Here is a 14,599-nt window from a genome sequence, read left to right on the forward strand (position 1 = left end):
ACACAATTGATGACAATGATCAATATCAAATCAACAGAAACCAGCGGCAATGGAAGAGAACAAAAAAACTCCCCAGAGATTCTAGGGTTTTTTACCATTCTTCTATCTCACCAACACCATGGAAACGAAGTTCTGTAACCGCTAAACAGGAAGCTAAGAACAGAGGAAAATAAAGAAGATCAAAAGCTTCAACTTTTCAAGGAAAACTAACATCGACTACAGTGAGTTAGAAGGAATTTGAAAAGCCATGGATTAGCTTTACAGAGCTTCAAAGCGAGTCGGTTATGATCGACTTGAAGTCGCGGGAAACTGAGACGCATTAAATCCCCAAAGAGTCCAAATGGAAATATATTCGGCTCAATTGCCGTCGTTTTTATACTCTTCCAAGTTCCAAAGGGCTGACTGCGTTAGAAGGAAAGTGAAGGACGTCGAATTACTAACGTGTCCCCCCAATTTATACCAACGTCACATTCCGAAATTTAATTCCCAGTCCCAAGATACCCTCCGGATTTCGTCCACAATTCTAATTTTGTACAATTCTGTACAATACCCCCTTGAAAGGGTGACACATGGACAAAGTGGTTTGAATGGCTTAGATTAATCTTATATTGATCGAACTCCAAACCAGTGAGTTGAAGTTGGATCAATGTAGGATTAATTTGAGCCGTTCAATTCACTTTATCCACGTGTCACCATATGAAGGGGGTATTACACGGTATTGCTCGGATAAGGAATTGCATACAATTTTTATCTTATCCTACAATCATACTCTCACAAAATCTAACGGGAAGTGGTCCTCTTTCCGTAAGCATAGCCTACGCTAGCGTTCCATGTCTCTCACATCCCCAAACAGGGGTAGATGAGAGGTACCATAGTCAGGTTGCTTGATACCCCAAACTATTGACCATATTACTTAAAAACCATGAAACCTGATGGTGTTTGTTATTAGTTGAAATTAGGGGTGTCAATTCTGAGCCCTAGTTGGTAGCCTTGACCAAACTTGACACGTTTATGGTTGGTTTTGAACGGCCCGATTAAGCTCAACACGTTTATTAAACGGGCATTCACGGTGCAGGTAGGGCACCCGATCGAACCGACCGACTATACGCCCGACTTGAACTAACTCGTTGTAGTCCAACCAAGCCCGACCCCCTTGATTAAAGAACAACCATATTCTCATGTCATTTCTCCTATTTATTAAAGATCTGCATCACCTTCTACTACGATGATTTTCTATAGTGATTTAATGTTCAAATGGAATATTTTGAGACTTCAACCCGCTTAAGAAAAGAGTTTTAGGGTAGACACATTTAGAGTCTGTTTAGACTAAATAGGCTTGTTTAAGGTAGCTCGATTAAAACCCGACACCTATCAGCCCAATTATAAACCGTACCATGCCCCCCAAAACTAGGCTCGTTTAGTTAAACGGGTGTTCATAGTGTAAGGTTTCCAAGTGGTCAAGCCCAAGTAGCCCGATTGAGACCGACCTAACCCAACCCGACCAGTTGACACCCCTAGTTGAAATTATCCTTATGAGTTATTCAACTGAAACTTGTGAAGGTAGTAAAATGACCAACTTACCCTTTAAGTGTATTAACCTTACAAAACTGAAATTGATTAGTAGATGAAGGGATTCTACTTTCACTCATCTTCCAAATCAATTCCTTCAACAACAAAAAAAATATATCAGAAATTAGGGCATATTCGGATGAGTATAGATGACTGCCAACACCAATACAGAGGATCCAAGACCGATGCCTTAAACCACGAGCTTAATACCAATGTTCTAAGTATCGGTATCACACGGTCAATAAGTATCAAAATGGATGATATGGCACCAATATGGGTTGAGTGATACTAGACTCAATTTTTACCAAAAAAAATTGACAGTTTGATTCGGAATCGAACTGATACAGAAAGAATCAATTGATGCATAGCAATATCGAAGATGACCGATATGGTATTTGATACCGTGTTTTATAACCTGTAAGGATCCAAGATGCAATTCCTACTACTTGGTTGATATGGCTCTACAATGATTTGCAAAGTACTACAATGCTACGACTTTGGTTCCTATATCTATTTAAAATGGATTATTAGAAGCATCTCATCATATCACTGTAATATTGATTTGTAATATTAGATTCTTGGCAAAAGGAACGCGGTTCAGACACACTCTCCAAGGCCCACACACAAAGGACGGATAAAATGACCGCCTTAACCCTCTTGATGGATGCCTCTATGTAGAGGCGTTAACCTGTCAGGACGGGCCAATCTTGGTTGGGTCTAGCCTGGCTTGACTAAATCTTAGGGCTACACTATAATGACCCGTTTACAAGCTTAGCTAACACAAATATGGTACAGTTTATAATCGGATGAGCTGTCATAAACAGACCCTTAACTGAGCCTTAATCGAGTTACACAATTGTTAATAGTCGAGTTACGGAATTGTTTATCCCTAAACGGATATTAAACAAACCTTCTTAACTTGTATGCAATAGTCAAAGTATTACAAGTTTATTCCATTGAAAACACCGTTCTACTTCAAAAATATTGTGCAAACTTAACATTAATTCACCACTACAATCACATAAATTTTATTTTTTAATTTTTTATTATTAGAAACACTTGTTCATCGATCAATCTCTTGTTCATCTTGAAAATTAAAGCAAATCCACTTGGACTTTTGTTTTTGTCTTCTATTTTATCAGTGGCAAAATGGAAATTTCAAGTAGTACTAAAGTGATCAGGTTAGGTTGGTCTTAAAAGAGTCGGTTCAGGTCAAGCTCATAAATGTGTCAAGCCTGAGCATGTCGGGTGGTTGCATCTTGTACTACCTGTTTATAAACAGGACACATTTATTAACCGAGTCTATTCAGATCAGGCCATACACATGTTAAGCTCGATCGAGCCTACCGATGCATGGCTTGAATCGACAGCCCTACACCTGTGCACCCCTCATTGGCTCCACGCTGGTGCAGGGCTACACAAACCAGGCAGCAAACCTTTCCCTCTAGTGATTCAGTCGAAGATTAGACTTTTCCTCTTGTGTTCATGGTGACTTTAATACTAGATCAACAATCATTATGTCAAACAAATGATTCAAAATGAATTCCAGTCTCCATTGATTACAACTTGGTTTCTGCAATTACTTTCTTTCTTCATATCAAAATTTAGCTCTGATTGTTCTTAGGATAAGATCCTTTCTTTTCTTCTATTTTTTCCTGGTTTCTTGAGTTTCTACTCCAACCAGGAAGTTTCTCTGATTAGATTGATTTCTTGCCTTTGTTGCCAATGTTGCACTCATATTGATTACATTCTGTAACAAGTGGACTCAATTGAAGCTCTCTGAACATTAAAAGTGAAGACTTATGTAGCTTAGACAAAACCTATAACCAGTATAAATTGCAGCTCCCTTAGCTACATTCTTGGAAAAATGAGATTCCATGGTATAACTGAATGAAAGTTCACTATAATGTGGCTGTGGAATATTGAGTACTTCTCAAGAGGCAACACCATAATGTGCATAGGAACTAATAGGTTTTCCATACACCAGCATCAATTAGAGACTATTCCAATCAATAAAAAATAGATATGAAATCTATATGATGATCAAACTGAAAATGCACTACCCTTAAACCAAGAAAATAATCAAATAATAAATGGGAACAAGAAGGCTGTTGTCCTTTTTTTATATTTAACAACAATTTTCCTAGAATGATTCCTGCAAAGCATTCTCAATATTCCTTATCCCAAGGCTTCATTTGGTTGCAATGAGAATTATTAAAAAAAGGAAATGAAAATTTCAAACTTTAAAAAAGAAATTTCTGTAATCGTTATCCCACATGACTATATCACTAACTTCAAATTATTCCATATTTGAACATTAAATTTTATTTTACTTTTCATCCAAATCTCTTTGGTTAAAAGTAAAATAAAAATTATATGTAAAATGTATCATTACTAAATATGGTAAAAAAATTAAGTTATTTATAAACTTGCATGGAATAATGACTACAAAAGTTTCTTTTTAGATTTAAAATTTTACTTCCATTCCTTTTAGTTATCCTTGCAACCAAACATAACCTTAGAGATCGGTTTTCATTCACATATATGGATAAAGTTGACACATGAGATCACAGATAAAAATAATTTCAAGGGAGGATTCTGAAGTCTCTATTTGATCAGTGCAAGTACTACCTCTAGCCCTACATCAACCTGTTCTGTAACACAAGTTTTCCCTACCATAGGAATATTTCAGAGAAGAAAAAGAACTGTGTTTATCACGTGCGATTTGATACAAATCCAGTCTTGCTTACAGGTAAAACCTTACGGAAGGATATTCATACTGCAGACCTTGGATAGTTGAATTGAAGTAGCTTTATGATCATATTAATTTCCCATTCACTGCCGTCGATCCCAACCTTGAGGAATCATCACCTATAGTTCTTCAGAATACAGCTTCAATATACAGTTAAGCCTCAAGCAATCTTACTTCACTTATTTACCCCCTCACTTCAGATAAGATGGTAGCTCATTTTCTATGCTGATTCAGTTGACTATGGGACATGGCCTAGTGATCTTTTCCTTCACTGACAGCTTTGGTTCTGAGAAAAGAAAATAGTTTGAAAGAGCCTTTTAGTTTGATCATGTATAACCCAGAAGACCTCCACAAAGAGGAAAAACATAAAAGTTCTATAGAGGCAGAGACTAGAGAGATAATCTAAAAGCTCAAAGATTGATTGATCTTATTTTTCATTGACAACTAGCACTCAGTAGTTCTGTTTCCTGGACAAATCATGGCCATCTATGCAGTTGGAGAATATCAAATGACAGTTCCCTGATCCTGTCCATCAGTTAATCAGAAGTGTTCTAATAGTTGTGTATCAAAGATCATGCTTTATATGTTTATAAACTGAATTTAAGAAAGAGCATACTTGATATCAGGGCCTTTGGTCTGGTTTTGAACAAAATGCGTTGACGAATGATGCCAACGATTTCCAGTTCTATCTTTGATGAAGCAGAAGAATCATTCTTCTCTAGCTCGACGTTCACCACTTTCTTTTTCTTCAGAACTAAGAATGGTTTCTTCAAGGGTACTTTTGATCCCGACAACTCATGATACCCAACAGTGAATGTGTACTTACCCTGAAGAATATAAACCAAAGAGAGAGCACATTATCTGAAAGGCTAATTCTACAGAAAGAGAAGAGTAATTCTCTCACATGAGAGAAAACACTTTCAACCAATGAATTGAAGTATTCAAGGCAAATTGTTTTTGGTAGTTATATGTATCTCAATAAAGAGCATATCCAATGCACAAGGCTCCCACCATTGTGAAGTCTGAGGAGGGTCATAATATACGCAGCCTTGCCCCCTCTTCGTGCATAGGATGTTTCATAATTTGAACCCACGACCAATTGGCTGCAATGAGCAACCTTACCATTATGCGAAGGTCCACCCTCCAGTTATATGTATCTCAATGATGTTGTAAATATGAAACCTTCTGGTTGTAACCACATTGGATACAAGTTACACTTTAACCAAGGCCCTGATTCTGCTACATGGCTACTGAAATGGGGCTAAAAATTTTAGGACACATCGATCCCGAGGTCCTAATTTCAGATGCTATAATTTCAGCCCGATCAAAATTTGAAGTGTGAAAAAAAAAAAAAAATTCAAAACAACAGTGAGGTACATGGATACATTCAAACGGATGACATTAGATGGAAGGTAAATGATTAAATTGAAGGCTGAAATTATCCAACAGTCAAATTTATCACATCATTCTTTCATGTGATAGAATCAGGCCATGGTTACAAATCTAATTGTTACAATATATTTCCCATTTATATGCACACACACACACACACACACACACACACAAAAACACGAAATAGCAAGGATATGTGTGTTGTTGACAATGGGTTGGGCATCTTTTATCCCCATGTAAGTTCCATCTTTTAAGAAGAATGAATGATAACAAAGTATCCCATTAAGAATCAATTTTTTGTCCAAATAAAGAAATCAATTAGCAAATGGGTAATGACAAAGGTCTCACAAAAGACCTCAAATGAAACACTCCAATATCTTTCAATATTCTGAAAATGTGGGGCCAACATAAAGATGACACCCTAGTTTACATATCTTTGCTTTATGACTATTTCTAATTTATTTTAAGCAACATTTAAAATGATTATTATATAAGCTGGCACAAAATAATGAGGCTGACAGTTTTCCCTTAATCAGAATGATAATTCTACCCATTTTCGTAAAACCTTCAGTTCAATCTTCGTACAATAGGAGGTATTTTGGGTAATCGAGATTTTAGACTTACATCAATGTCATCATGGTGTTGTTTTGTCATGCAACATAGATGGTGAAGGCTCCTTGTTATAAAAAACAACGAAACATTGTTCTGATATAAAGTTGAAATCTCAATTACTCAAAATACCCACTATTGTACAAAGGTTGAATCAAAGTTTTAATAAACCATCAAGACAGAACCATAAACCCAATCATTCATTGACAACTTAATATAAAAAAATTGATTACACTTAAGCTTAGCATAATCCTATTTAAAATAAGGAAAATCTTGTTATAACCACGTAACCTTACTTTTTTGCTCCTTGTCTTATGCCCAAAAGCATTAAATACAATTTTTTAATGAGTAAATCTACCATGTCACATAGAAACTGCATTAAATAACTTTAACATTTTGAAACCATCTTTTTACCCCGACATTAAATGACTTTGGTGAATAAAACAAGGTACAAAAAAACTAAAGTTATCTTTTTAATTCACCACTTTGGTAACAAATAATCTTTAAAATTACATTCAAAACACATAACTACTTAGGATTTGCCTTAAATATTCACAATCGTTGCTTGAAAGTGCTTTCTTTCATGTAGAGAAAGACCCAATCTCAAAACTCACACACGATTCTTTTAAACAAAAACCTGAATAATTCATTTGTCGACCATTACCAATATTACTACAGAAAATCAATGGTGGTTCATGTATGGAGGGCCTGTGCCCCATTGGTTTTGGGAGGCTTGTCCTCTTTTTTAGGCATAACTTAGATGAAACTCCAAATTAAGTTATAATCCCCCCCCCACCACCAAGATAGAGCAAATAAAATCCCAAATTAGGTCAAGTGATGAATATATAGATGCCCTGACACAGGATCATACAATAGAAAAATTGATTGGGATGAACGACAGTAGAATAGGGCATATCGAACTCACCAAACTATCCTAGACTCCTGATCATTGACTATAGTGGACGCCGGAATTCAAGACTCAGCTAATGTTAACTGATCATCTGAGATTCCCCATAATAAGGAAACTTATTGGTAAAGAATAAAAATCATCGAATAATGGCTCCACTATCCAGGCTTATTTAGCTCCTTTCTCAAGCCATAATTTGATGATGGCAAACTGCCTAAGCAAGAACCCAATTAGAAATCAACAGCAAAAATATGAACCAGTTCAGCGTTGGAAGGGAACTATGAGTTTTGTATGAAATGTGTATATACAGAATGCGCAACGGACAATAAAAAGAGCATTTGAAGCCTAGACCAGAGATATGAAGAACAAGTAAACAGATAAACTTGCCAAAGAAACATCAAAAGAAGGGCTTGCAAAGCGGAAAAATTGGAAAGAAACGGAAGAACAGAGATTATTCTTGGGAAGAAACAAATCTACCTCAGAGGAAGTATGGCAAAGGCATCCGATTTCAAGGTTCTGGAGACGATCTTGAACGAAGGGTTGAGCTTCGATTACACCCTGCAATTCGACTATTGCCCACTCTGGGCAATTCTCTTCGCCGCAGCTGCACTTCACTTGAATCTGCATTTTTTTCTTCTTTCCTGTGAAGGGAAGTTCATCGGATTATCTGGCGCAATATTTGGTATAAATAGAGATGGAGCGAGTTAAAAGAGCTAAAGAGAAAGCGCGGGATGTTTGAAGATCTTCCCGCCACATCACTTGGAGGCCATGAAATACCTACTATACCCTTCATTGGTTATCCCATTGAAGCGATTAGGAAAATGGTGAAGCACGAATTGTTCGACTCCCGGGGCTGTGGGTGGGCCAGGGTTCCAGCCATTCGAAACGGTATAGAAGCCGATTTTGGGGTCTTCTTTACCGATTTAATTCGATTTTGATCAATATGGATTCTTGGAATAGAATCAGATCAGAATTGGCGAAACCGATTTCAATCTTGATTCCAAACTCTTTTTTTTTTTGTTTTTTTGAAAGTTCCAAACACTCGAATTCTACGCGAACCAAGATTTAACCCCACTTAGGGATTGCGCTGTATTTGCTGCCCTTTTTATGGAAGCCTGATTGGATTCAGATCCTCTCCACTGCCATTCGAGGCCCAATGCACATCCAACGGCAAGATCTGGGAGTGTGTGCTAGGTCCTGTCAGTCATTCTATGCACACTGGGCCTCCTATAGCATTGTAGAGGATCTGGTTCCAATCCAATTAGAGTTTTAGAAATCGATAAACACCGTCATAAAAGAAGTAATGTGAAAATGTGGCCTCACGAAAGGGTTTCATGCTTAAAAAAGGTCTCAAATATTTTACTCACATGGTTGGTTTGGCAATTTTTAACCATATAGTTTGGTAAAAAAACTCATGGATTAATAACTCATCAAAATTTGCCTAAGAACTCCCTTTTTTATTTTTTAAGTCTATATTTTATGGAAAAATGACAGGAATGCTAGCGAGTTACCCAATAATTGGGTATGTTAGCAAATGTAGACCGTTGAATTAAATAAATTATATCAATATTGTTGGATACTTATTGTCTTACATAACCTACCCAGCTCTGATGCTCTACCGTTACTCTTCTTCTCCCTCGCTATCTCTGTCTTCCCCTTTCTCTTTCACAAATTCCGGCTTCTTCAAACCACCATATACGATTTCAAAACAATCTCTTGTTATTGATACCACGAAAGCCTCAAAAATCCAATCAAAAGATCTCTGCTTTCCATTTTTTTCATCCAACTCCACGTTTCCCAAATGAAGAAAACAAAGCTGAGATTTGAAAAAAGTTGATAATTCTACAACCGGATCAACTGAAACAAGAGATCGGATAATCAAGATAGGTTAACGTGATTTTCTATGAGAAATAATAGAAGAACTCTTCTTCCCTTGCCCTTGGAAGTCCAAGAGAGCTATGAAGGCTGAGAATCTGAGATTTTGAAAAGAGGATATATCTATCACAGGTTAAAATCACATAGAGAGAGAAGCAAATAACAACGAAATTCAATTGGAGTACTCGAAAATTATTAGAAGCATAAAATATTTTTGACTGAGAAATACCAATTTAGAACGTTACTAGGGTTTAAAGGTCGATTCCCAATTCGATTAAAATGGGTCAAAAATCGATCATTCATTGAAGGTTGTCTCTGATGAATCGAAAGCTTGGAATTGAAACTGAAAAGAAGAAATACAGAGAAGGGATTTAGGAGTTTGAATCAATTAGCGATTCATTCTCATAATCTCATCACCTTCAAGCTTCAAAGGGTTTCAAATTTTAATCTTAAATTGGAGAAATTTTTTATTTTAATCCGAGTTGTTGAGAAATGGAATTGGGGTTTTGGTAGGTTTTTGTGTACCTTTTACTATTGGTGAACGTGGCGGGAACTGTGTTGGTTCCGACGTTCAGACATCTCAATCGAAAGACTCAAATCTCTCTCTTACTGTCTCTGTGCTTTATTTCTCATTCGCAATCACAGTAGAAGCAATTCAAATGTAGAGAATGAGAGAGAAGGTTTTGTGATTTACTAATACGTTTCAAGTTTTAGAGAGAGAGAGAGAGAGAAAACAAGAACAAGGGATGTCGACGAGCTTCAACAGTCCTTCTTGAAGCCCTGGAAGTGCGAGGTTTCAGTTTGGTGGGTCTTCTACGAGGCTGCGATCTTCGTCTTTGAAAAAGCCACCTAAGCCCCTTCAAAAAGCCGTTGCCGATTGTCTGTCTTCCTCCACGTCTTTGACTTCTCTTCATGTCAACCTTTCCCCTATTGTAGGGAGAGGGAGAGAGGTGGAAAAGAGATGCAGCCGTTTGCAGGCTAGACATGGTAGTCAGGGTTTCAGGTCAAGCAGCATCACCGGTAGGGGTCCAATAGGGCCGGGGTGAGCTAGGTTTATTAAAACCCCAGCCCAACCCTGAGTCCCCTTAACTAGGCCCAAACCCGCCCTAGCCCTGACTCAGGGCTGCAAAACTTCAACCCTGGCCCTACCCTTCAAGGTTTAGCCCAACCCTTACCCGCCTTGATTGGCCCTGATTTTTCAAGGTCAGGCCGGGATGACCCTGACCCTGACCCTGACTCTGATTGACCCTGACCTTGGTTTGCCATCAAGGGATGGGTATACCTTAACTCTAACCCTGACCCTGCAAAATATGGAATGACTTAAAAATAAAAAATATTCATAATAAAGAGGAGATAAAAAATACAAAATTACAAATTACTTGTCATAAGAAGAACTTCTTAAAGCAAACATTCAAACAATACAAATAGCTCCAACTATTATGTTAAACAAAGAGGAGATCATTCCTAATAAAGCAAATAATCCAAAGATCATCATAATAAGGCAAACAATCTGAAGATTTCAAAACTCTTGTCATGTTAAACAAAGAGGTAAACATCCTAAGAAAACAAAAAATCCAAAGAACTCAAATTTGTTTAAAAGAAAAAAGAAAACGATCATTTTCTTTCAGTATCCTTCATTGCATTTCCATTTTCACTCTTCCTCATTAAGTGGTATTTGTAAAATTTAAATATTAGGTGTCATTAACTCAATGTCAAACAATATATAAAATTAGGCTAAATTCAAGTTTAACATCAGGGTCACAACCAGGATCAACATCAGGGGCAAAAATCAGGATTGAGCCTGGCAAAAACCAAGCCCAAAAGTCAGGGTAAAAAAATCAGGGCCGAGTTCAAGGCGGGCTTGGCTGGCCAAAGACATCAACCCATACCCACCCTGACCCTAACACAAGGTAAAAAAATTTAGGGTCGGGCCGGCCCTCAGGGCCAAAATTTTTGGGTCGGTATGACGGGCCAAACTTGCACCCCTAGTCACTGGTCAGTTGCAAAGGGTAGCGGGAAGAGGGGAGAGGAAAGGTGCAGCAATAGTGGATTGAAAGATTGTACATCTTTTCTACATCCAACGGTTTAATTTAAGCTGATCAAATCCTACGGTCAAGATTTTGCTAGCATTCCTAATTCCTAAGTACTACGCTAGCATACATATCCCTCTCTTATATTTTATTTACTTTTTCTTTATGCACAAAACTTAGATTGAATTCACGTTTTATATGTAGATAAGAAATGATGTTACGACCAAGTAGTAGATGTTTATTAGGGCATTTTGTTAAGTTGACATTTGACAACATGTCCACTTATTGTCACTTACCCTAATAGTGGAGCACAAGCAGAGATATTTGCATGGTGTAATGAGCCATAAGGCAAGGGTGTTAATTTGTTCGACTCCTACTAGGTTTTACTCCAAAAGGGTCAAAATCAAAATCAATCTGTTATCTAATCAGTTCCAAACCTGGGATTTTTTATTTTTTATTTGGTAAAACCAAACCTGAGATTCAAAACCATTTATTAATGGGAGTTTCAGGTACCATTACAATGTCCAAAACTTTTATATAACAATAAAAATAACCAAATAACCATCCATAACATATAAATAAAAATACTTCATTACTGAAAATATCAATAAATCCAAAATTTCAAAATCCAAACCATTTAATGCCAAATCATCTCATCTCATAACTTAAACTTATATTAATACATTATACATGGTTAGGGGATGAATTTTTTTTCCAATAGTGTATCACACTCCTTGAGATTTTATTCCCTCTCCAAAGTCGGTAGAGACATCATTTCATAAGAAGGAAGAGATATACACAAGGGAGCACTAGCTTAGGTCACAATCCCAATCAAAAAACATTTTCTTATATGATTATAGGAAAAATGACCACTCCCTATTCAAGCTGAGATTTCACATGCGTGGCAGTATCATTTCGCCCCCCTCTGTGTTAATGACTACCCAACGGGGGAGTGATCAGTTCCCCATGATTCTGGTCCAGCCAGTTCCAAACTGGTTTTTTGGTTTGATCTTGAAACGACACCTCAGCGAGCCACCGTCTCCAGATTGACATTTACAAGAGAAAGAGATGATTTGGACAAAAAATAGTAAGCTGCCTTCGGGTTCGGGCCGTTTGATTGTGGCAGGAAAAATGTTCGGCTGTTCGGATCTCCCTAGTGATCTATATATACCATTATACCCCTTCCCTACTTGGCATTTGGAAGGAAGAGATCCATCGTAGAGAGAAGCGGAAAGAATCTATTGGAATTTCCCTCTCGAATCGATCCCTTCTGCCTCTCCTGTAGCCCTTGCTCTCAAGTTTCAACTAGACCTACAGAGATGCCTCAAGGAAAGCTTGAAGTTCTTCTCGTCGGAGCGAAAGGCCTGGAGAACACCGAGTTTCTATGTATGTAATCGAATCTCGAAAGCTGTTCGTTTATCATATTTGATTTCTCTTTTCTCTTCCCGATTCTCTTAGATCTGTGCTCCTTCTCCTATTCTTAAATAATGCAATTGTTGAATTATCTGTTTCAAGTTAAAACGTACGATCTCCTCTTCCAGCTCAATTCCGTCAAATCTACTCTGTTTCAAGCAATGGTTGAATCATCTGTTTAAATTTGATCTCATGTTTTAAATTTTACAGGTCATGGTTATGTGGACGATTATCCGATTAACTATTCTATCTAGATTTGCGTTTTTCTTAATTGATTTTGAAGATCTAGGATTGGTAGTGAAGATTTGGGATATTTTGTTTTGTATCAATACATCTATTGATGTCTCGTATCTGATCTATTCGTATTTGACGAGCTTTGAATGCTAACGAGCAGCTAACATGGATCCATATGTTGTTCTCGTTTGCCGTACTCAGGAGCAGAAGAGCAGTGTCGCATCAGGTGAAATTTTTAGCTGCTTTGCGTTCTATTCTATATATTTTTCTTTTCAACTTAGCAGAGACCATAGAACATGTTTCCACAATAGATCTTCAGTTCTGTATTGATAACTAACAGTGAATCATGATTGATGCAGGTAAAGGAACTGAACCTGATTGGAACGAGAGCTTTGTGTTTACCGTATCTGATGGTGTCTCAGAACTGAACCTTAAAATAATGGACAGTGATTGTGGTACTGAGGATGATTTCGTAGGAGAAGCAACGTGAGTAACATCCTGTGAATCTTTAAGAAATTTCCACCAAATACAAGTCATTTACATTTTCTACGTCAATTCTAACAAGATCATGAATTGTGATTAAATACTATAAATCCTGAAAGGGGAACTCAAAACAACTAAAACGAATCGAATAGTTTAGATCGTGAAAAAAGAGAAAGCAAACATTAGACTAGGGTAGACTGATAATTTAACTAGTAAAACGAAATTTTTTTTTCGATCTTGTGTGAATCTGTGCTTGAGAAAGTTCATTCAAAGTATGGTTTTAATTCTTCTGTTTCGCAGTATTCCTTTGGAGCCAGTGTTCATGGAAGGAAGCCTACCGCCAACTCCATACAATGTGGTCAAGGACCAGGAATACCGTGGAGAGATAAGGATTGGTCTGACGTTCACTCCAGAGGTATTAATATCTTAGTAATAGGATTTTTTTGGGTAGAATGATATTAGTAATTAGGGGAGAGCTTCTGTGCACAGTCATGCATCGGGCACCACCATGAATACGGTCGTGTACAAAATCTTTTACCTAGTAATATATATTTTTGCTATCACTCGCATAATTGGACGTTCTGTTTTTTTTTTTTCCAAAACCTTTAGAATTAGGCAAGTCAAAACTTAATTAGGGCAAATCATGTTGAGGCTATGGTTGCTTACACATGAGAATGAATAAAAGAGACTATATTGAAGACAACAAACAAAAATATCAAGGTTCTTTTTAGTTGAAGAAAACTTTATGATTTATGAATAATTTATTATCTAATAAAAAAATCAGACTTGGTGAATTTCATATGATTAGGGCAAAACCACCGAACCAATAAAAGCTTGGATTGATTCAAACTTGGAATGTTTATTTGGTGAATTTCATATGATTAGGGCAAAGCCACCAAACCTATAAAAGCTTGGATTGATTCGAACTTGGAATGCTCATTTCTTAAATTTTAGCGTTTCTTCTTGCCTTTTTATCCAGGTTCATGTGTTTTTTCTTTATTGGGCAACAAACACTTAGGAGTGCAGCTTACCCACAACATTTCATGAATCATCTAAAACCGTAAAATATTCAATAGGTTATTGGAGTCCTGCATTGTGACGTAATGAGACTTTTTATCATTGCAGGGTGACCAGAGTTCCACAGAGCAGGAGGAGAGCTATGGTGGATGGAAAGATTCTTCTAACTAGAAAACATCCAGGTGGATTTTGGTTTTCACGGGCAGTTTCTACGTCAACTATGATATTATGTAATGGAGGAATATATATCAACGATAATGTTATTTTTATTTTATTTTATATTTCTTTTTGGGATTCAACTAGGTTTTAACAATAATA

The 14,599-nt window shown here is 37.0% G+C and overlaps 2 protein-coding genes across 2 annotated transcripts; one reads left to right on the forward strand and one right to left on the reverse strand.

Moving 5' to 3' along the window:
* Positions 1-4,136: 4,136 nt before the first annotated feature.
* On the reverse strand, positions 4,137-7,915 carry LOC122080894 (chromosome transmission fidelity protein 8 homolog). Its single transcript, XM_042647777.1, has 3 exons — positions 7,707-7,915; positions 4,938-5,148; positions 4,137-4,607 (listed from the first exon to the last, which is right to left on the reverse strand). The coding sequence occupies exons 1-3, from the start codon at positions 7,854-7,856 to the stop codon at positions 4,552-4,554; spliced, it is 417 nt and encodes a 138-aa protein (XP_042503711.1). The 5' UTR covers positions 7,857-7,915; the 3' UTR covers positions 4,137-4,551.
* A 4,398-nt stretch (positions 7,916-12,313) lies between these two features.
* On the forward strand, positions 12,314-14,580 carry LOC122082817 (elicitor-responsive protein 3-like). Its single transcript, XM_042650595.1, has 5 exons — positions 12,314-12,520; positions 12,942-13,007; positions 13,141-13,267; positions 13,565-13,679; positions 14,390-14,580. The coding sequence occupies exons 1-5, from the start codon at positions 12,454-12,456 to the stop codon at positions 14,450-14,452; spliced, it is 438 nt and encodes a 145-aa protein (XP_042506529.1). The 5' UTR covers positions 12,314-12,453; the 3' UTR covers positions 14,453-14,580.
* The last annotated feature ends 19 nt before the right edge of the window (positions 14,581-14,599 follow it).

This window comes from Macadamia integrifolia, chromosome 6 (genome assembly GCF_013358625.1).
Source record: "Macadamia integrifolia cultivar HAES 741 chromosome 6, SCU_Mint_v3, whole genome shotgun sequence".
NCBI lineage: Eukaryota > Viridiplantae > Streptophyta > Magnoliopsida > Proteales > Proteaceae > Macadamia > Macadamia integrifolia.